A 23,403-nucleotide genomic window follows, 5' to 3' on the forward strand; every position below is an offset into this window, starting at 1 on the left:
GAGAAGTGTCATGCGGAGGGTGAGGTTTGAGGGTCAGAATCGGATCCATGCAGATTCAAGAGGAATGGCAAAGCTATGATGGCGAGGGGGCCCACATTCCCTCTGCTCTCTGGGAGGAGCTTGGGGGTGCTAGGAAAGGTCACTGAACCCCACTTCCAATGCAGGGGCCTAGCACCTTAACTCTCTCATTCCTACTTGTTTGGCTCACATTAAGACCACATCCTAGCTCATTTCCCATCTTCTGTGCTGAGCTGTTTGCAGCAAGACAGAGAATCTGGGGCCAAGGAGCAGTTTCTCCGGGTGTGCATGACTCATCGGAAGAAGTGTCTTGTGGGCTATTGGGGGGGGGCGCTTAAAACATTTGGGTTCCCAGCAAATTATACAGAAACCAAGCAAAGTGCATAGAATTCCGGGACTGAATACTGCCTTCCCCAAATAACCAGACAGAAAAAAATGGGCTGTTTTGTTAACATGGTGCACAGCTGTTTCAGAAACAGATTAAATGCTTCAAAACAGAGCAGTTGAAACTTGCCTTCAACAGAGATCAAGCTGCCGGTTAGTAATACGTAGAAGATGTGTTTATCTGCTAAACTCGCGTGTGCAAAAGAAACGGAGTTATTGACTTCTCTGAATGTCTCTTCTCATGCGTGGAAGCCCCCAATTCCTGCTGATGTGGGGTGCAGAAACAAACCCAACAGCTGCCTGCCAGCGTTCACTGCAGCACTGTTCATGGTAGCCAAAAGGTGGAAACAACGCAAGATCCATCAACGAATGAATGGACAAACACAATGTGGTGTATACATGCAATGGAATATCACTCAGCCATACAAAGAAACGAAGTCCTGATGCGTGCCACCAACACAGGTGAAGCTTGAAAACAATATACTGAGTGAAATCAGTCACGGAAGGACAAATACTGTCTGATCTCACTTATATATGCGATAGGCAAATATACAGAAACCAGAGCCTATTAGTGGTCACCGGGGTGGGAAGGAGCCCTGGTGGCACAATGGTTAAATACTTGGCTACTAATTTTTTTTAACTGAAAGGTCAGTGGTTTGAACCCACCAGCCGCTCGCCAGGAGAAAAGACCTGAGGATCTGCTCCCTTAAAGACTTCAGGCTAGGAAACTCTGGCCTACAGGGTCACTATGATTGGAATCAACACACGGCAGCAACACTAGGGTGGAGGGTGGGGGGAGGGGCGTTATTTCGTGGCAGGTGCTGAGTTTCTGTTAATAGTGGTGGAATAACTCAGAAAAGGACAAGGCTGCACTGACATGAAGAATGTAATCAACATCCCTGAATTATACGCATAAAAATTGTTGAATTGGCAAGTGTTACGTATATTTTTGCCAAAATCGAAAAAAAAAAAAATACAGCAAAGGTAATGTGGCCAGTTGTTTCCCTTCTAGAGCGGCTCCCTGGTGGGCCCAGGATCCCGTGGGCTACAGGGTTACCATGTTCAGCAGCCAGCTTGGGCAGTGTTAATAGAGGCCAAGGAGACAGAAAACTGAGCCCATGGACTACCACGCCCACCCTCCCCTCCTCCCATGTCACAGCAGACATTGTTAATCAGGACATGCTAGACTGAACAGATAGAAAACACTTGTGGTAAGGGGCAGACACGGGGAGGAGAAAAAAATGTATACTGCAAGGCCATTTTAGAGGCCCTTGGCCAATAACAACAACGCTGATTGTCTTAGGTGGGGTTCTCTAGAGAAGCAGAACCAATAAATCATATAAATGTATACACAGAGAGATTTATATTAAGGAAATGGCTCATGCGGTTGTAGAGGCTGGCCCATCCCAAGTCCATGGATCAGGATAGAGGCTTCTCCTTATTCACATAGCCGCAGGAGCTGGCAAACCCAAGATGGGCAGGTCAGACAGCAGGGCTCTTGCTCACAGGCTGTGAAGACTGACGAATCCCAAGATAGGCAGGCAAGATGGCAGGTAAGCCGCTAGCTCAAGTCCCAAGAACCGGAGGTCATGAACAGGCGCCAGCTGCAGGATCCATTGCATTCAAAAGCCTGAGAGCCTTGCCAGAAAGTCCACTTAAATTGGATGTAGGCTACATACCCAAGGAAACTCCCTTTCAACTGATGGGCTACTCACAGTAGATCCCATCATGCAAGTGATCACATTACATCAAATCTCAACACGGAAGTGATCACATCATTACATGACTGCCAAACTACATCATAACTGCCAAACCACTGAGAATCATGGCCCAGCCACAATGACACACAACTTTAACGACCACACCGACAATAATGACAACCCTGAACCTAGAGGCAACCTCAGGATCTTTCTTAACACAGTGCTGAGGGAACCATTACCAAACCAACCGGAGTGGGCACAGGAGAGGAATCCTATCTGTCATTCTAGGAATGGGCAGTGATGCATCTTGGGCTTTGGCAGATCTGGGTTGAAATCAGACCCCAGCCCTTACCACTTGTGTGATCTCTGATAAGATATTTCATCTCGACCTCAGTTTCCTCATCTGTAAAATGGGAACAATGAAACTAGCCTCTTAGTACGCAGATTAAGTGACAGAATGCACCAAAGTGCTTATCAGGGTAACTATACTTAGTAAGCGGGTTTCAAGGGTGTCATTGTTATTTTTCACTTAAATATTGAGATACATAACTTCTGGAATTTATATGTCTACCCACCAAAAACTCAGTGCCCTCGAGTCGAAAAAACTGGATTAATCCTACAAAACGTTAGTACATTCAAATCCTTTTTTATTTGTCCAGAAAACCCAGAATTTCCTATTCTATCTCGTAAAATACAAAGGAGAATGGTCTGGCCTGCTTCAAGTACATTTAAATACGAAGTCTTTTGAGGTCAGTGCAGCGCAGTAATTTTCCTGGATAAAAAGAGTGCCCTTTGCAGCATGCCTATTACTGGACTCAGGACAAGTTCTCAGAAGCACGTTATTATCTCATGTTACAACACTTACGTGTTACTTTTCCAGGTAATCTAGTTGTTCAAAGTCACCCATTATCTTAGGCCCCATAAAAAAAGTTGCATTCCCTCTACTCTGGATGATGCTATGAAAAATTATATCATGGGTCCTTTCCCCCTTCGTTGTTGTTGCAGTTGTGTGCTGTTGAGTCAGTTCTGACTCATAGTAAAACTGCCCCATAGGCTTTCCTAGGCTGTAATCTTTACGGGAGAAGATTGCCAGGTCTTTTCTCCCAAGGAGCAGCTGGTGGGTTGGAACCACAGACCTTTCGGTTAGCAGCCGAGTGCTTAACTTTTACGTCACCAAGACTCTTCTCCACTCACCCACCCCCATCACGGTATGAGCGAAAAAAGCACTGTCTCCATTTTGCCAATCAATGCTAAGTCATGTTACCTGTTAAAAAATGCCAGCACGGTCTCATAGATCGGAACTGTCTGAATTTTTTGGTTTAGTTGCAAGTAGACCCAAAAAAGCATTGTTTTCAGAAGATGAAACTCACTGAAGGTAAACAAGCTGGGCAAAAAAAAAAAAAAAGAGAGAGAGAGACAAAATTGTTAGGAATAGCAAATGCTTAAACCATTCATTTATGGGACAATTGAAAGAATCGAGTTTAGGAATGAGGTGGCATCATCTCAGAGCCTGTCAGCAGCCTCAGACACAAAGAAGTTAAATGGCCTGCTCAGAGTCACGTGGGCTGTAATGACAGCACAGCTGGGATTTGAGCCCTGGAAGTTTCACGCGCACCTGCAGGAGCCTGAGTGTCCCACCACCGCCACCATACCACACTGCCTGCAAGAACAATGGCCCTTATTTAATGAACTCTTAACACGTGTACTGTGCTCCCAAGGTGTTTTCCATACTTTCCTTATTGAACCCCACACAACAGCCCTGCAAAATTGGAATCTATTCCTTATTCTTAAAAATGTGGATATTGAGGTGGATCCTACCTTTATTCAAAATGCTGATATTTTGAGCATTGTGGGTTCCTTGCATTAGTTTTGATTTTTTTAAAATACTGTATAAAAGTATAATTTATCTTGATGGTTGAGTTTTTTGGTGCCCCCTTAAATTTTGCAACCATGCTGAGTGCCTCCCTTGCTTCATCCTGGTCCCAACCTATTGAGGACCTAGAACATAAGCAACTTATCCAAGGTCATGTGGACCTGGAATCGGGATTGGGCATGGGCAGGGTTAGAATCTCAGTTCCTCCTCAAACTGTCTGGGGAAACTGCAAGTTGCTTCATGGCCCTTTGGTTGCAATTTCCTCATCTGTAAAATAACAACGGAGTCCCTGGGTGGTGCAAATAGTTAACACGTTCAGCTGCTAACAGAAAGGTTGGAGGTTCAAGCCCACACAGGGGCACCTCAGAAGAAAGGCCTGGTAGCCTACTTCTGAAAAAATCAGCAATTGGAAACCCTATGGAGCACAGTTCTACTCTGACACACAGTGGGGTTGCCACGAGGTGGAGTTAACTCAACAACTTTTTTTTTTTTTGGCTAAACTAGGAGCCGCTCAGAGGATAGCGTGAAGACTGGAAGAGATGACACAGTGTATGAGTTTCCCATGGCTGCTGTAACAAATTAGCACAAACTGAGCGGCTTAAAACAGCCCAAGTTTATTGTCTCACAGTTCTAGAGGTCAGAAGTCTGAATGAGTCTCACTGGACTAAAACCAAGGTGTGGGCACGGCAGCATTCCTTCTGGAGGTTCTAGGGGAATATCCATTTCCTTGCCTTTTCTAGCTTCTAGAATGTGGAAGAGGGAGGTAGAAGGGCAGAACGAGAGAGTGATGTGAAGATGCTACACTGCTGGTTTGAAGATGGAGGAGGGGCTGCTGGGAAAATCGAGGCTTTTACTCTCTATTTTAAGGTCAGCTGGTTAGCAAACTTATTTCCGCCGGCTACCTTCCATGTGCCCTAACATAATCACAGGTTCCTCAGGCTGGGACATGAGCATCTTTGGGGGCCGTTACTGTGCTGACCACACACATGCAAAGTGCGCAGCACAGTGCCTGGCACATAGTAATGAGCTCAGTGAATACCTGGCAGGGCTGGTCCTGGCCTCAGAGCCCATGCTCTGCCTGTTGCCACATGAGCCTCTCATCAGGAACGATGAGAAAGAACAGCTGGTGCCCTCCAGGGTGTTCGCTCCGTAAAGTAAGGGTGCTTCACAAACCGCTCCTCTAACAGCCTCTGATGACTTCATTATCTAAGAAGTCGTTTTACCATTTCCTAAACCCATTGAACAGTGGCGTCACTAGGGTTGGTGTCACCCAGTGTGATAACTCATGGTGTCATCCCTTATGGACCTCCTCCTGTACCAGACCATACAGAATCCTTAGTAATGTGTTTTGTACTAACGTTACTTATAAATCGTAATTCCCATGTATCGCTCCTTCTTTTCCTTTAATTACTACTTCATTCTCAAAAAAGTTATTGATAAAGGTTCACAAATACTAATTAAATCCGCAATATTACAGCTAAAACACCAGGAAATTTGACAAAATCAGTGACTATAACAACTGGCATTAACGAAAGCAACAGCGTGTGCTTGTGGCACGTGCAGACAAAACCACATCATCGTGACCAGGTCATAATGACAGCTCTGACCGGGGGGCATTAGAAGTTCCGAAAGTAAATTAGCATAGAGTTCTAGTCTCGTGGGTATATTGATACACATAAGCTGGGCTTATGAAAAATGTTTTTGTTGTTATACTAACTACAGGGATATTTTTATAAAAAATAATAAATTTCTGCTGAAACACTGCACGGAAATTTCGTAGACAGTCATTTTGGTGTCACCCCTCTGACAATGTCACTCATGTAGTTCACACCCCCACATCCCCCTAGTGAGGCCACTGTACTTAAGTCTCTAGGGGACCATGATGATGACACCTGGGTTCAAAATGTGTCACCATTTTACAGTGCTCATTGCAGCCTCTGCATCCACCAATTTAAGTGGTCTTGGTAGGTGGAACCCAAACTAAACGGTGACTCTAAAGGGCAAGGGAAATGTCACCTACCCACGTCTCACTCTATTTTTGGACACAGTAGACTGTCTCTTTCCTATTATCTGGTTTTTAGGCCACCCACAGATGCACGGTGACCCCAGCCAGACAGAGCCAACTTCTGCACTGTCTGGGCAATCACGGTGAGGCAGGCGACTCCATGCAGGGCCCCTTGGGGTGACGTCCCAAGGAGAACTCAGTCAAATCTCAACCACTGCTGAGCTGGGGACAGACGCTGTGTGACTTCTAGTGCAGACTCCATATTCAAGGTTGTCAAGCACAGAAGGTTCTTGGAGATTTGTACCAATGAGGGTTTGGTTGCAGCAACTTGGGAGAGTGACTGGGAGAGTGACTGGGAGCTCCGTGAATCAGAATCCTGGTTTACTGTTATTATGAAGGGCAATTTTTAAGCAAGCCCCTCTGTCTTGAGGCCAAGTATCAGCACCCCCAAGTATTAGTTCCTGCAGCAAATAACCACAGCGAGGAGATATAAGCACATTTTCATTTGCCTTAGAGCTCTGACGGCCTCAACCAAGACAGAGCTGACAGAAATCCCACATCTGCCTCCCATGGACACCAACACCTGGGCTGTCCTCTGGTGTTCACTGTCCTCGCTGGCAGCCATTGGGATTGAGCTGGTGTTCGTTCTTTAGGACGAAAAAAATGCTTTCAGCAAAACATTGTTTGTGCTCTATCTTTTTTTTTTTTTTTGAGAAAATTGTTTATAAATAACAAAACCCCTTTTTGAATATAAACCATAGAGAAAGCCATGCCCATGTGGACAAGAAGATCTGAACAAAGATGACCATTGCAGGATTGTCTGTCATAGCAAGAAATGAAACAAATAAAAGGAGACCTTTAGGAGGGGAATGAAAAAATAGCTGTCCGTTCACCCAGTCGAGCCCTGTACAAGTAAAACAAAAGATGTAAGTAACGCCATGGAGAGAACACGAAGCATGAAGTCGGGTGAATAAAACAAATTGCAAAAATCACAGTCGCTACAGGAACATCTATTTGAAGTTTAAACTTCCACAGAACAATATTAAGCATTATTTCTGAACACTCATATGTAGTAAGAGTATAATCCATGGATTAGATCCAACAAGCTCCCAACGGGGGTTGGTTGTCTTTAGGGAAGGAGGTGGGGTGGTAGGAGAGTGGGGAGGAGGGCATAGGCAACTTCTCCTTTATCAGTAATATTTTATTTAATTCTTAAATTCAAAGCGTTTATGACAAAATGTTACCATTTGCTCATTTAGAGAGGTGGGTACCATAATGTTTTGTATTATCCTTCTACCCTTGTAATTTTTTAACTAAAGATCTCAATATCCTTACTGCTTCTTATTGATCCTAACCATCAATAAGGAAAAAGGAACACAAGAGGAGCACATCAGTGCCCTTGAGGCTGCTCACACCTGGGTTCAAACCCTGCTCTCACGCTGCGTGGAGGGACCATGGCAGGACCCTTCGTTTCCTGTAATCACCACTCCACAAGCGGAAAACACAGGTGACAATACCTACCTCATTGGGTCGCTGTAGGAATTAGACTGGATAACTCATTCAGAGTGTTAATTGGCAAATGGTTAAGCCCTGGACTACGCTATCTGAATGGTTGGTGGTTCAAATCCCACCTACAGATGCCTCGGAAGTCTGGCCTGGCTATCTGCTTCCAAAAGGTCACAGTCTTGAAAACCCTATGGAGCAGTTCTACTCGCACACATGGGGTCGCCGTGAGTCAGAGCTGACTTGATGGCAACCACCACCGTCACCAACTACGTTGTTATTATTGTTACTAGCCAGAAAAGCATCAGCTTCAGGGATTACTATGTTTGAGATGGATACCCAGTGGTGTTCCAGAAGCTAGTGAGAAGTGGCTTCCAGCATTGGAAACAATGCTGTGGGACAGCCCTGTATATGGAAGACACACGACGGGCATGGGAAGGGGGTGCTTGTCTTTAGGGACCTCTTGAAACCTCAGGCTCCTCGTCTCCTAGACAGGGAAATTGGGCAGAAATGGACACAAAGAGGGATGCATTTCCCTCTGAGCTGGTTGGAAGGTAGCCTTTCACACAGATGGGAACTAGATGACTCTGAGTTCTCTATCCTCCTAGGTCTATAAGGAGCTTCTCTTCCAGAGGGTTCCATCATGTCCGGGAGTTAGTAGAACAGGATAACCTAATGGTGACCTCTGAAAAGAAAATTAACTGAAAACCAAAGGTCCAGGAAAATAAATTAAAACCAGAGGCCCAGGAGGTCAGGAAAATGGTGTGTATTTTACTCTAGGTTGTTTACAAAATGGAAAGCAAAACCCAAAGGACAGTGATGTCAAAGAGACTTCAGAAGGGGAAGGCTGGACAGCCCAGAAGGCAGGGGCCTAACTACAGAAAATAGTGCCTGTGGCAATTAGCGTTAAATTGCTGAATGGTCCCTCACAGCTGGCGATAGCAGCTGCGGTGGCTAATAGAAACTGCTCGTTAGCACTCCCCTCAAGAGGCGCCCAGGTCATGCCCCCACCTGCCATAAGATAAAGCATCTGCTAAGAAACGAATGTTGTTCCAATAAGACCCACAAACTTGGGGATGGCTGCAGTCCACAGCCAGAGGGACAGCCAAGTGGGACCTTGGATGCCCCACCCTACCTTCGGGTTTAGCATTTCCACACAAACCTCTCTGAGGTCATGTGGCTTCTTAAAAAAAAAAAAACCCAAACCCGTTGCCGCTGAGTCGATTCCGACTCATGATGACCCTACAGGACAAAGTAGAACTGCCCCATTGAGTTTCCGAGGAGTGCCTGGTGGATTCAAACTGCCGCCTTCCAGTTAGCAGCTATAGCTCTTAACCACTATGCCGCCAGGGTTTCCTGTGGCTTCTTAGGAACGCCCAATTCTCGTTGTTTTCTTCTAGTTGCTGGGAAGCCCCAGCCTCCATAACAAATGAGGAGGTTCAAGGTCAAGGGCGTGGACTGGAGTCACAGGAGACCTGGGCACAAGCCCTGCCCTGTATATTTTTAGGCTAGGAATATCCCCTCAACGCTCTGCCCTTCAGTGACTTCACCTGTGGAAGAGGGATAATAACTGTGCCCACTGCATGGGGTTATGGGGACTCATGGGACCGTGTACATAGCACAGCATGCCCCAAAAGGCCCACCTTCTTGAGGGCTGGTCCATGGTGCCAGATCTACCAGCTGGCAGCCTGACACTAGCAAAGGCCTCAAATGAGGGGCTCTGGGCTGCTTACAGTTCTAACAATCTCACTGTGCTTGGGGCACAGCTCCAGCCCTCTCCTGGGCTCTCTGTTACTCCCCACACTTCAAGCTTTAAGGCAGGGGTCGCTGGAGACCACCTGGTCAAGGAGGGTCCACCCGGGATGGTGTGAGTGCCGAAAGCTGTCAGCCCTGGTCATGCTCACCTCGCCCACCCAGTGTGCTCAGGCTGCTGACACCCCCGAGGCCATGCAGAGCCCTTCCCCGCTCAGTCAGGATGGCCCTGGACTGTCTCTGCAGACTGCTTCTGGGGAGGCGCCAGAGGACCAGGACCCAGTGTCCACATCAGTCATGTCTCCCCAAACCTGTGCGTCTAGACACTGGACGCGTCATGTTCTTGAGCTCTTTTCCTGCCCAGCGTACGTTTTGCAAGGCCAATCCCATCATTAACGTACTGGTTATGGTCAGACTTTTTTTTTCCCCCTTTCTTGGTTAAATGCTGCCAGGGTGGGACAGCTCAGTCTTTCCAAGGGAGGGACAGTGTTATGAAAAGCCTAAGGGCTGACATGTTTATCTTTCTTCAATGATTGCATAAGCTGTGCTCCTGTGGAGGGCGGGAGAGAGCACACGTGGGGAAAAGCAGAGGGCAGAAATGCAGAAATACTCAGAGAACACATGGAGCACGCTGGGGCTGCTCTTGGGCCTGGGTTCCTGAGGTCTTGTTAGATAATAAGGTCTCCTCAATATCGTAAGTCTCTTCTACCACTCTTGAGATTGCAGGCTGCTTAGTAGAGTCAATCTTTTTACATCTAATTTATAATATCAGAATGCTTTCTACCACAAAAACATGAGCAAACATTTTTTTAGAACCTACCTATAAAATATTTAGTAGAATTTAGTTCTCATTTTTGAAATTCACCCTAAGGGAATATAACTTTGGTAATGTAACAATTCATAAGGTTTTCACTGGCTAATTCTTTTCAGAAGCAGACTACCAGGTCCTTCTTCCTCGTTTGTCTTAGTCTGGAAGCTCAGCTGAAACCTGTCAGCCATGGGTGACCCTGCCAGTATTTGAATACCAGTGGCATAGCTTCCAGCATCACAGCAACACACAAGACTGCACAGTATGACAAACTGACAGACACGTGGGGAGATGTCACCTTGAGGAATAATGTGCTCCTGACCTCGTATGCATGCAAAAGCTGTACAATGAGTAAGGAAGAACAAAGAAGAACTGATGCCTCCGAATTGTGGTATTGTCAAAGAATATTGAATGTACCATGGATTGCCAAAAGAATGAACAAATCTGTCTTAGAAGGACAACCAGAATGCTCCTTAGAAGCAAGAATGGGGAGACTACGTCTCACATACTTTGGACATGTTATCAGGAAGGATCAGTCCCCGGAAAAGAACATTATGCTTGGTAAAGTAGAGGGTCAGCGAAAAAGAGGAAGACCTTCAATGAGATGGACTGACACAGTGGCTGACAATGGGCTCAAGCACAGCAACGACTGTGAAGATGGCGCAGGACCGGGCAGTGTTTTGCTCTGTTGCACATACGGTCGCTATGAGTTGGAGCCAACTCAACGGCACCTAACAACAACAACCACCACCTAGCAATGGGTAGCAACAAGTTTTTAAAAAGAGGCCCAAAGAGACATGACAAATAAATGCAATGTGATTTTAGACTGGATTCTGTATTGAAGGCAGAAAGATGCTATAAAGAACAGTACTGAGTCAATGATTTTAAAGTATTATAGCAATGCTCAATTTCCCGAAGTTGATAACTGCGTGGTAGTTATATAAGAGGATATCTTTTTCCTCAGGAAATAAGTACTGAAGCATTTAGAGGGAAAGAAGCATGATGTATGAAACTTACCCTCCAATAGTTCAGAAACAAGAATATGCGTTTCTGTGGGTGCACACGGAGAGGGAAATGGTAAAGCAAACAGGACAAAAATTGAACAATAGGGTGAATCACGGGAAAGGGTGTTTTTAAAAAGACTAATAAAAGCAAACTGAAAGTCTTTTTGATTTAGTAATCTCACTTCTAGGAATTTAGTCTAGGGAAATAACCTGAAGGATGTTCACCAAGGTGTATTTATGTCAGTTAACCATTGGGAATCATCTAAAAGGCCTACCACTGGGGGATCGCCCCATGAACTGCTCCAAGCATGAGAAGAGGCCAGCCAGGGATCGGCATCTCAGGTAGAAAGGGCAGCGTACAGGGCAGCTGGAGGGGAAGGCGGGCAGGGAGTGGTGGCTGCGGGATGCATGCGGGCCAGATCACAGAGAGGCTGTCGGCCACAGGAGGAGACTGTATCTCATCCCAAGTGTGAAGGGAAGGAACCACAGGCCCTTTGGTGAGTGACATGATTGAAAGCGGTCAAGACCCTCAGTTAGGGACCACTTTGTCGGTCCAGGTGGGAGATGATGGGGGCTAAGTCTCGAGCAATGCCTGGTGCAGAGAGGCCCATGGAGACAGGTCGCTTTGGAAATAGAATTGACTGGGTGTGGGCAGTAAGGGTGAAGCAGTGTCCGAGTGTGTCTTGAGGTTCTAGCTCGAGCAGCTGGTTGAGTGGTTCTGGAACACTGGGGGAAAAGGGGAGTTCAAAAAGGAGGCATCAAGAGTAGAGTTTTAGCCTGAAGTGTGGGAGGGGCCGAGGAGGCAGCTGAATATTTGGGTCTAGAGTTGCTGAGGAGAGAAATCTGGGCTAGAGATATAAACTGGTTGAGGAGGAGGATGTCTGTCTGCCCTTTTCTGTTTTTCTCTATTTTCCAAATTGTCCACAATGAATATATATCGATGTTGTCGTGTTTTTTAAAAATAATTATTTAGGCTATGAGGTTTCTAGTTTTCTAGCCCAGGTGGGTAATGAGCCAACACGTACCTGCAGGGGGTGCACTCAGAAAAAGGGGGGTGAAGGGAGCCTCCTCTCCCAGCCCCATGCACTCCCACTGCCATCGAGTCAATTCTGACTCGTAACGACCCTACAGGACAGAGCAGAACTGCCCCATAGGGTTTCCAAGGCTGTAATCTTTGCAGAAGCAGACTGCCACATATTTCTCCTGCAGAGTGGCTGGTGGGTTCAAATGACTGACCTTTCAGTTAGCAGCTAAGCGATTAACCACTGGACTACAAGAGCTCCTTAGCACCATGTACGGTGCTGGCATTTTTGGTCAGTTGAGGCAGGAAGTTTGGGATCCAGGAAGCTCCATCCGCTGGGCCTGTCAGCATGGGTGTGGGTGCAGGCCCCACTGAACACATACCTTCGCCCTGACCCCTAGCAGCAGCCCCCTGGTCTGCCCCCACCACCCCGGAAATCAGCTCTGACCTGGGGGACTTCAGCACTTTGTGGAGTAGGTCCTGTGGGATACTCCGAAGGTGGACCTGCTTCCCCAGCACAGGGACCAGGTTCATTTCTAGCCACTTCTCGCAGGCCATGGTGAGCTGCTTTTCCCTGTACTGAGGAGAGAAAACCCATCCAACAAAGGCATTTATGAACTCTCGGCACCCTCTGCTGGCCAGAGGGGGTGCTACATGCATACGCTCATGGGGTCTCAGGCTGCAGAGGTGCTCACAGTTTTTCTCTAAAATAATAAAAAATGAATGAGCACATTAACTACAACAGATCACACTGAGTGTTTACTGTGCTCAGGGACCTGGGCTAGCTGATTTAGACCAATCCTCCCAGCAACTTGATGAGGTCACTACTATCCCTATTTTACTGATGAAGAAACTGAGGCCCCAAACTTTCTGGGACTTGCCTACAGTCGCTCGAGTGGTAAGTGGCAGAGCTGGACTAAAGCCCAGATGGCCAGGCCACAGGGCTCGCATGTTGACACCTGTGGGCTAAAACCAGTGACTGGTCACGGACAGGGCCCACGGGGTGTTACCCACGTGGACTCAGTGGTTCTTTTTTTTTTTTAATTATTCTTTAGGTGAAAGTTTACAGCTCAAGTTAGTTTCTCATACAAAAATTTATGCACGTATTGTTATGTGACACCAGTTGCATTCCTATAATGTAACAGCACACTCCCCCTTTCTACCCAGGTTTCTGTGTCCATCCAACAAGCTCCTGTCCCTTTCTGCCTTCTCATCCTGCTTCCAGATAGGAGCTGCCCACTTGGTGATGTGTATCTGCTTGAACTAAGAAGCACACTCTTCACGAGTATTATTTTATGTTTTATGGTCCAGTCTAATCTTTGTCTGAAGAGTTGGCTTTGGGAATGGTTTTAGTTCTGGGTTAACAGAGTCCGGGGGCCATGTCTTCTGGGGCTCTTCTAGTCTCCGTCAGACCATTAAGTCTGGTCTTTTTATGTGAGTTTGAGTTCTGCACCACACTTTTCTCCTGCTCCATCCGGGACTCTCTGTTGTGTTCCCTGTCAGGGCGGTCATTGGTAGTGGCTGGGTGCCATCTAGTTCTTCTGGTCTCAGGCTGATGGAGTCTCTGGTTTATGTGGCCCTTTTGTCTCTTGGGCTAATATTTTCCTTGTGTCTTTGGTGTTCTTCGTTCTGGTGGGTTGGGACTAATTGATGCAACTTAGATGGCTGCTCACAAGCTTTCAAGATCCCAGATGCCACTCACCAAAGTGGGATGCAGAACATTTTCTTAAACTTTGTTGTGCCAATTGACCTAGATGTCCCCTGAAACCATGGTCCCCGGACTCCAGCCCCTGCTACTCTGTCCCTCGAAGTGTTTGATTGCATTCAGGAAGAGTTGTGGTTTTTATGGGCACACATTCTAAAAGGAAGAAGGAGTAAAGGGCAAGGGTCTTAATACATCTCCCATGTCCTCAGGGCCTAGGGTTCTTCCCGGGCCAAAAAGGCACTGAGAAATGCCAATCTGAACAGAAAGAAGCCACCAAGAGCGACATTCTAATGACCAGTGGAGTAAAAACGAGGACACATAGCTGTCTTTGACAAAACAGGAGTTTAAGCCATTCTTGTCATTCGCTGCCATTGAGTCAGTCCCTGATTCATGGTGACCCCATACGTACTGGAATGAAATGTTGCCTGATCCTGCACCATCCCCATGATTGGTTGTGATTGGACCATTGGGATCCATGGGATTTTTATTAGCTGATTTTTGGAAGTAGATTGCCACACCTTTCTTCCTAGTCTGTCTTAGTCTGACAGTTGAAACCTGTTCAGCATAATAGCAAAAAACAAATCGCCACTGACAGATGGATGGTGGCTACGCATGAGGTGCGTTGGCTGGGAGTCAAATCTGGGCCTCCCGCATGGAAGGTGAGAATTCTACCACTGAGCCACCTAGATGTGAGGATAACAGCAGTGACACACTGTGTGGGAACCAAGTTACAGTGAAGCATTTTGTTTTGAGACATGAATGCTTGTCACTCAGAGGTAGTCAGGGAGTCGGGGAGCCTGGGGTTCAGACCCAGCACTTCCACTCACAAATGTGTGACCTTGGCAGATGCCTCCCTCCGTGGCCTCGGTTTCTCCTCTGCATAATGGGACGGCTGGATCACATCATTTATTCCCATCGTAGCACTGACATGTGGACCAGGACCCAGGTGGGACAACGTTTCACCAGCCTCCAGTAAAAATGTCCTGGAGGGTTTTCTGCTCTTTTGATGAGAAAGGCTGTGCTTTTTTTCCCCCTGAAGATTAAGGCCTTTCTACTCTTTTACTATTAAAATATTCCTTTAGAAATAAAATGACTTTTTAAAAAATGTGTTCACTTGGCAAAATTAAACATTGGCATCCCTGAAGTTGGTACCTTCAGACTGTTTTTTGGGTCTGGGCGTGGTGGGTGAAATTGCAGAGTCTGGAGTACTCTTGAAGCCCCCCTCCCCAGGTGCCATGTGCCCACCTATCCATGTTGTGCCTACCTTGCAGCTGGCCAGGTAGAAGCTCTTGAAGGTGCTTGGCGTGAGTCCATTCATCATTATGGTCACACACCTGCAGAGAGAGGGAACTGATGTTCCTGGGGGGCCCCAGGCTGCTTTCAGAGAAGCGGGTCCAGAACTGGGGCAGAGCCCTTTCACGTGGAAGGAGTTTCACTTTAGGGATATGGACATTTGGCCAGAGGACAAGCCCACAAGGCCTGTTGCAAGGAACTCTGGGCTGAGGGAGGCAAGGCCTGAGCTCAAATCCTTCACAAGGAAACACAGGGAGCAGGGCCATTGCTCAAAGCTAAAGCACCTGAAGGTGCCTTGTTGAGATTAATTTTAGTCCCAGTGCCACCTGGTCACCTTGCTGCCTGAGGCATCTTTGACTTCTGCAGAGACCATCGCAGTGCTGCTAGGTGGCGCCTGGCTCCTCTGCCTCTCAGGGCTCAAGTGGGTTCAAAACACAACTTTCTTATTGTTCCGCCATAAGAGGAATAAAGCACTAAGTCATGCCACAGCGTGCATAAACCTTCACAGCATCATGGGGAGTGGAAGGAGCCAGACTCCAAAGGCCACGTCCAGAATAGACAGAGCCCTGGTGGTGCAGTGGTTAAGAGCTTGGCTGCTAACCAAACGATCAGCAGTTTGAATCCACTATCTGCTCCTTGGAAACCCTATGGGGCAGTTCTACTCTGTCCTATAGGGTCTCTATGAGTCAGAATCGACTCGATGGCAACAGGTTTGTTTGCTTTTTGGGGTTTTTCAGTCCAGAATAGACAGAGGGCAGATTAGTGCTTGGCCAGGGCTGGGGGGACAGAGGGTGGAAAGTGACTGCTTAATAGACACAGGGTCTCCTTTGGGAAGACGGAACTGTTCTGGAACTAGATAGAGGCTCTGACTCAGCCTGGAGGAACCCGAGTGCCCAGCAGGGAAATTCTCCGTGTGTGTATGTGTTTACATGTATGTACGTGAATGTGCGCATACGCACACGTGACAAACGTGACTCCAACATACTGATGCAGATGTTGACACGTGAGTGGAAGCAACATCACCGGGTAGAACCTGTGGCACGCTTCACTCCCCTAAAGATGGTTGCCTCGGGTGCGTGTGATTCAGACTTACGCAGCCTGCTGGGCGGTTTTCCACAGGCCAGCAGCTCAGCTGAGATGACCTTTGGAGTCTTGCCAACACTTGAATGCTGTGATGCTATCAGAGTGGCCTGGGGGCATTTTTGCTCCACTCCACACACAGGCTGACACTTTGGCTGCCACACCCCTGCCAATGGCTGCCACCAGCCTCTCAAAGCCAGGCAAGACCCAGCCCAGCTGCATGCCAGGGCCTACCCCGGCCTCTAACCTAGTGGATCAGTCCCCTACAACTATCTGTGGAATCTGGGACAGGTCCCAGGGGCCCCAGGCAGCCTGGTTTGCTCATCAGAGAAATGAGAGCTTTGGGCCATCATCTGCAAAACCCTCATGCTCTGGCAGTGAAAGCAAGGAATGGGGAGGAGGAAGGAAAATGAGGAACCCGCCGTTCTCATTCCTCCCCAGAGAAGCCAGGGCTATGGTTCCCAAGGTGAGATTGGGCTCGGATCTGAGACCAAGGCAGAAGGTGGCTGGAAGCAGCCCTGCCAGCATGTGGGTCAGAGGGGTCTTCCTGGATAGCACCAGGAAACAGCTGCTCTGAAATGGCCTGAGGACAAAGCTGTGATTCTGGGAATTTTGTGAGTCACAGGCATGCTGAGCTGAAGATGGGGACACGTGGAATGTAAGGGTGGTGAGGACCTCAGGAAATCCCAGACCTTTGTCCCCCCGTAACCTGCAGAGTCAAGGTCAGATTCCTTAGTTGGCCCCAACCCTACCCTGCCGATGATTCTGGCTTTTCTCCCCTCCCTCACAGCGACCTTAGCACCACCACCCCCCACCCGGGTCTGACCAGGCTGAGCCTCTTGGGCCTCTCTGCCTCTGCTCCTGGCTCCCCAGTACCCAGAGAAACTTTTCAGGACCGTGGTCTCCTCCTTGTGTGCTCTCTGCTGACATATCCAGTCCAAAGCAAGCCCCTGCCTCTGAGCTCCTGCACTCCTCGGTCACAGGGTGGCTGTGTCCCTGACAAGGCTTTGAGGTTCTCCAGGAGGGCCTGGCCTGAGACATCTCAGTGCCCCCAGGTGGAATGAGGCTCAAAGCATCTGTTGGGTGAAGCTGGCTGTGTGGACTCTACACAGTGGGCTGAAACCTGCAAGGTCCCCAGGAGAGACCCTGCACCTGCCCTCCGCACTAATAAACTTTGGTCTATAAGCATTTGCCTATTCTAGATTTTTCACATACATGGGATCCTACAATATTTGTCCCTTCGTGACTGACTGATTTCACTCAGCAGAGTGTTTTCAAGGTTCGTTCAGGTCATAGCATGCATCAGAACTTCACTTCTCTGGATGGCTGAATAATATTCCACTGTATGTATGGATCACATTTCACGTTTATCCATGCATCTTGGATAATGGGCGACTTTGACTTTGTTCTTGGTGTTTTTTCTTACTTCCACATGATCAGCAATAACCGTGTATAACTTTGTAGAACTAAAAATATTATTTAGGAGAAAAAAGCAAGATTTTATCGGAATGAGCAGGGAAACGAGTACTGGCAGTGATGGGAAAAGTTGGGTTGGTTGTCTTCAAATGGCTGGTTTGTGTGCACGTGAACTGAATGGAAAAGAGAGACTTTTTAAGTCAAAAACGAAAATAGGTGAAATTGATAAGCAAGCAACATTTGAGCACTACTAGAAAATCACTGGAAACCTTGTTGGGGGGAGTGTAGTAGTTAAGAGCTACGGCTGCTAAACCAGGCTGTCCTCGGAAACTCTATGGGGCAGTTCTACTCTGTCCTATAGGGTCTCTATGACGCAGAATCGACTCCACAGCAATGGGCTTGGTTTGTTTTATCACTTTGCACTCTTGCAAAATCTCTCCCAGTGGTAGAAATGCCACTATTTGCATTTCATTCCAAGAATCAAGAATCATTTGGTTAAAAGGAGCATGCTGCAGGAGAGGCTCACTCATGAGCTCGTAACATGCTAGTGTGGGCTAGTGTCTTAGTTCCTTTCCAGGCGCAAAGCCCTGCTCAGTGCAAAGAAACCCTCGGTGTCCCAGCTCAGGGAAGAGAGGGTCTAGGAAAGGGCTGAGTCCCCATCTTGATCTTGCCTGGGACTGGCCCTGGCCCTGTCTTGTGCACTCCCTACCTTTGAAACAGGGCAGCGAACTGGAGAATGTGTGCAGAAGCCAGCACCCCCAGCACGTCGTCCACGTTGATCTCTGCCTCGCTCATGTAGAGGTTCTTCAGGGCCGAGGCAAAAGCTGGGGAGGAGGCAGCATCAGAGAAGACAGTCAGGGGGGACCTCTGCACCCGGGAAGTGGTGCTGCCTCATCCTTGGGAACTGTCTGCACACCTCTCTCTTACTGGAGTCCCTGATGGTCACCTCAAGCATGTGGAAGCTGGGTGGGCAGAGATGTGCTTGGAAAAAATGGACCCTCTTTGACCTGGATGCAGACCTGGCCCAGAACTTGATGCTGTGCGCTCTCAGCCTCCTGCTAGGAGTTGAGGATGAAGCTAAAGAAAGCCAGGCTCCTATAGAAAGGATGCTCGCATATGCCTTGGGGTCATCTCAGGCGTGAGACCATTTCAGAGGTTCTTTCCTAACCTGAAAGCCGCCTGGGTGGTATAAATGGTTAATAAGTGCTTGCCTCCTAACTGAAAGGTTGGAGGTTCAAGTCGGTCATTGAAAACCTTATGGAGCACAGTGCTACTCTGACACATGTGGGGTTGTCATGAGTCAGGGATGACTCCGTGGTGATTGGCTTTTGCTAACCTGGAGAGCACGGCCTCCTGAGGGATGTGACTACCTACCCCAAATATGTGCAGTTTGTATGCAGGTAGGGGTGTTTTTTTTTAACTTTAGAAATGACACACAGCTGACGGCAGATTTCCCTCAGAGTCTGGGGACTTCAGAAGGGTTAAACCCATTGCCACTGAGCCGATTCCAACTCATAGCGACCCTGTAGGATAGAGTAGAGCTGCCCCATATGGGGCTTCCAAGGAGTGGCTGGTGGATTTCAACTGCTGACCTCTTGGTTAGCAGCTGAGCTCTTAACCACTGTGCCACCAGGGCTCCCTTGGAAAAAGCTGGGATCATTTGGTAGCCCAGGAACTAAACCATGTTGGCAAGGGACCAGGATGGACTTGGCTCACCCCAAATTCTCCGCAAGCCCAAATAGTGCTGGAGTGTGCTTTGAATGTGCTCTGAAGACAGCTGGTTTACCCAGTGCTCAGCTGGATTATTTCCTGACCTATCAGTTCATGAGCCCGTGACTTCACATGGATAGCACCTGGTGCACTAACACAAAAGGCTGTTTCTTGGTGGCTGGGAAGGGATGGGGAAGAGTGAGCCCAGAGGTGTACCCTGGGGGAGGCCTCTGCTACGAGAAGCCAGCCAGTGAGTGTGGGGAAGGGCAGTAGGTTTTTGCGGGTCTGTCTTGAGAAGCTTGCCATTCCCTTCCCTCTGCAGGCTTCATGCCTCTTTCCCAACGACAAGCACCTCTGCAGCATTCTGCCTTCTTTCGTGTTTTCTAAGTTGTCCCAGCTTTCTTTCCCCTTCTTTCTTTTTACTGTCCAAGAATTTTTAAGAAGGAAGCACTGAACACTGTGCGCCACTTGTTTGCTGTGTTTTAATTGAGGAAGACTCCTTGTTCAATAGCATTCCTAAAACGTGAAGACAAGTCTACGTTACCAACTCTGGTGACCAGTGGGTCGTTGATCTTCAAAGAAATGGTCATCTTCTTTATGTGGGATGGTTCTTTGCTCTTCCCAGGTGTTTGAGCTAGTAAAGGAAATTGGATAATGATGTATATAGTTGCCACAGTGAGTTCTGCAAGATACAGTGTGAAGTTCCCACCACCCTTTGCATCTTGCTCTTGACATGCATCACGCTACATTTCTTTGTTTTGTTTTAGCAGATAAATTTTTACCAAAGGTTTATTTATTATAATTTATTTTGTTTTGTTGTTGTTGTTGAGAAGAAATAATTATTTATTTTGAAAGAGATTAAGACTCACAAAAATTGGCAAAATAGTTCAGAGAGTTTCTATGTACCCTTTATCCAGCTTCCCCCAGTGATAATATCCTACATGGCCATTGTGCATTGCGAAAACTAGGAACTACACTCAAGCTACACTTTAAATGTTTATTGATAGCTCTCTCTCTCTCTTTAGATAGGCTGTGAGCAGTTTGAGGGCAAGGAGTGGGCTTCACCCATTTCTGCACCCCTCCCTAGCATCTAGCTCAGGTCTGGCACAAGATAGGAGCACAGTGAACAGTGAATGCCTGTTGAAGGGTGCACGTGGGACAGAGGCCTCCACTTAGGGGCTCTAGAAACTCTGCCCAACGGATCTCCAAACAGAGTTCCACTGCCACTGAGGACTTTCAGCTGAAAGTGGTGGGAGCCTGATTCATGGCCAGCCTCCTTGATCTGCTTACGTTATTCCAAAACGTAAGTTACAGCATGCACTGCTGGCATGTCTCCACAGGTGCCCACAGTGTTGGCGTACAAGTCCAAGCCCCTCCAATGGCCCCGAGACCCTCATGGTCTCCACCGCCTCTCACCATTCTCCTGTTCTCTGAATGCTTAACAACTGCCTCTGACAAGCTTGCTTCCCCAGGGGTCTGCAGGGCTCACTCTGCCCTCAACAGGGCATGTTCACATGCTGCCCCTGAGAGAGGCCTTCCCTGGTGCCATTTTGAAGGTAATGGCCCACTCACCAACACGTTCTCTCTGCCACTGTCTTTATTTCTCTTATCTATGACATCAGGTACTATCTCTACTCCCCGACGGCAGGCACATTGGAGGATTTCCTTGCCACCTTACCCCCAGGACCTAGCACAGGCACTTGCATATGTGAACACTCAGTAAATATCAGTTGAACTAATGGAATGAATGGATTCCATCACCCAAATTCCAAGTCTAGTAAGCTCAAGTTTCCGGATAGTAAAAATGGCATGAATCAGGGGCCAAGAATGTCACACTTGGCAACTACAAAGTCTGCAGGAAAAAAAGATCAAAGATCCATTTTCTTCAGGCAAGCAATGCTGATGAGCCTTTTCCTGTCATCTCATGGCACCTGGCTTGGTTTAGGCTCTCATTCAACACATATTTACTGAGCATCTACTAAGTGCCCCACAACGTGTCTGTTGGTTTATGGCACTATAGTGGCTTGCAAGTTGCTATGATACTGGAAGCTTTGCCATCGATATTTCAAATACCAGCAGGGTCACCCTTGGTGGGTAGGTTTCAGTGGAGCTTTCAAATTAAGACAGGCTAGGAGGAAAGACAGGGCAGTCTACTTCAGAAAAAATTGGCCAGAGAAAACCTTATAAATAGCAGTGTAACATTGTCTGATATCCTTCCAGAAGATGAGCCCTTCAGGTTGCAAGGCACTTAAAATACGACTGGGGAAGAGCTGCCTCCTCAAAGTAGAGTTGACCTTAATGACATAGATGGAGTCAAACTTTGGGGACCTTCATTTGCTGATGTGACATGACTGAAAATGAGAAAAAACAGCTTCAAACATCCATTAATAATCCGAATGTGGAGTGTACGAAGTGAATCTAGGAAAATTGGAAGTCATCAAAAACAAAATGAAATGCATAAACATCAATATCTTAGGCATGAGTGAGCTGAAATGGACTGCTATCGATCACTTTGAATCAGATAGTCATATGGTCTACTATACTGGGAATGACAAAATGAAGAGGAATGGCATTGCATTAATTGTCGAAAAGAACATTTCAAGATATATCCTGAAGTACTACGTTGTCAGTGATAGGATAATACCCATATACCTACAAGGAAGACCAGTTAATAGCAATATTATTCAAATTGACACACGAACCACTAAGACCAAAGATGAAGAAATTGAAGATTTTTACCAACTTCTGCAGTCTGAAATTGTTCAAACAAGCAATTAAGATACATTGACAATTACTAGTGATTGGAATGCAGAAGTTGGAAACAAAGAAGGAACAGTAGTTAAAAAATATGGCTTGGTGTTAGAAATGACACCAGAGATCACATGGTAGAATTTCGCAAGACCAACGACTTTTTCATTGCAAATATCTTTTTTCACCAACATAAACAGCGACTATACACAAGGACCTTACCAAATGAAATACACAGGAATCAAATAAACTACATCTGTGGAAGGAAATGGTAGAAAAGCTCAATATCATCATTCAGAACAAGGCCAGGGGCTGACTATGAAACAGACCATCAATTGTTCATATACAAGTTCAGGCTGAAGTTGAGGAAAATTAGAGCAAGTCCACAAGAGCCAAAATATAACCTTGAGTATATCCCATCTGAATTTAGAGACCATCTCAAGAATAGATTTGACATATTGAACACGAATGACTGAAGAACAGACAAGTTGTGGAATAACATCAGGACATCATACATGAAGAAAGCAAGAGGTCATTAAAAAGACAGGAAAGAAAGAAAAGACCACAATGGATGTCAGAAGAGACTCTGAAAGTTGCTCTTGAATGTAGAGTAGCTAAGGGGAAAGGAAGAAATGATGAAGTAAAAAAGCTGAACAGAAGATTTCAGAGGGCAGCTTGAGGAGACAAAATAAAGTATTATAATGAAATGTGCAAAGACATGGAGATAGAAAAAAATAAAATGGAAGAATATGCTCAGCATTTCTCCAGCTGTAAGAACTGAAGAAAAACATTCAAGCCTCGAGTTGCAATATTGAAGAATTCTACAGGCAAATATTAAACAACACAGGAAGTATCAAAAGATGGAAGGAAAACACAGAGTCATTGTACCGAAAAGAACTGGTCAACATTCAACCATTTCAGGAGGTAGCATGTGATTAAGAACTGGTGGTACTGAAGGAAGACGTCCAAGCTGCACTGAAGGCATTGGTAAAAAACAAGGTTCCAGGAATTGATGGAATGCCAACTGAATTGTTTCAACAGGTGGATGCAATGCTGGAAGTGCTCGCTCGTCTATGCCAAGAAATTTGGAAAACAGCTGCCTGGCCAACCAACTGGAAGAGATCCATATTTGTACCCATTCCAAAGAAAGGTGATTCAAAGAGTGTGGAAATTATCAAACAATATCATTAATATCACACACAAGTGAAATTTTGCTGAAGACCATTCAAAAGCAGTTGCAGCAATACATTGATAGGGAACTGCCAGAAATTTAAGCCAGATTCAGAAGAGGACATGGAACCAGGGATATCATTGCTGATGTCAGACTGATCCTAGCTGAAAGCAGAGAATACCAGATAGAAGTGTACCTGTGATTTATTGACT

At 46.7% G+C, this 23,403-nt stretch overlaps 1 protein-coding gene across 1 annotated transcript in view; it reads right to left on the reverse strand.

Moving 5' to 3' along the window:
• The window catches only part of BTBD16 (BTB domain containing 16), a 71,288-nt gene that overhangs the window by 23,996 nt on the left and 23,889 nt on the right, over window positions 1–23,403 (reverse strand). The window contains exons 5-9 of the mRNA XM_010599215.3: window positions 19,817–19,906; window positions 18,272–18,386; window positions 15,038–15,107; window positions 12,517–12,647; window positions 3,367–3,486 (exon numbers count right to left, since the gene is read on the reverse strand). Coding sequence (XP_010597517.1) covers window positions 3,367–3,486; window positions 12,517–12,647; window positions 15,038–15,107; window positions 18,272–18,386; window positions 19,817–19,906 — 526 coding nt within the window. The remainder of the gene's footprint in view (window positions 1–3,366; window positions 3,487–12,516; window positions 12,648–15,037; window positions 15,108–18,271; window positions 18,387–19,816; window positions 19,907–23,403) is intronic.

This window comes from Loxodonta africana, chromosome 16 (assembly GCF_030014295.1).
Source record: "Loxodonta africana isolate mLoxAfr1 chromosome 16, mLoxAfr1.hap2, whole genome shotgun sequence".
NCBI lineage: Eukaryota > Metazoa > Chordata > Mammalia > Proboscidea > Elephantidae > Loxodonta > Loxodonta africana.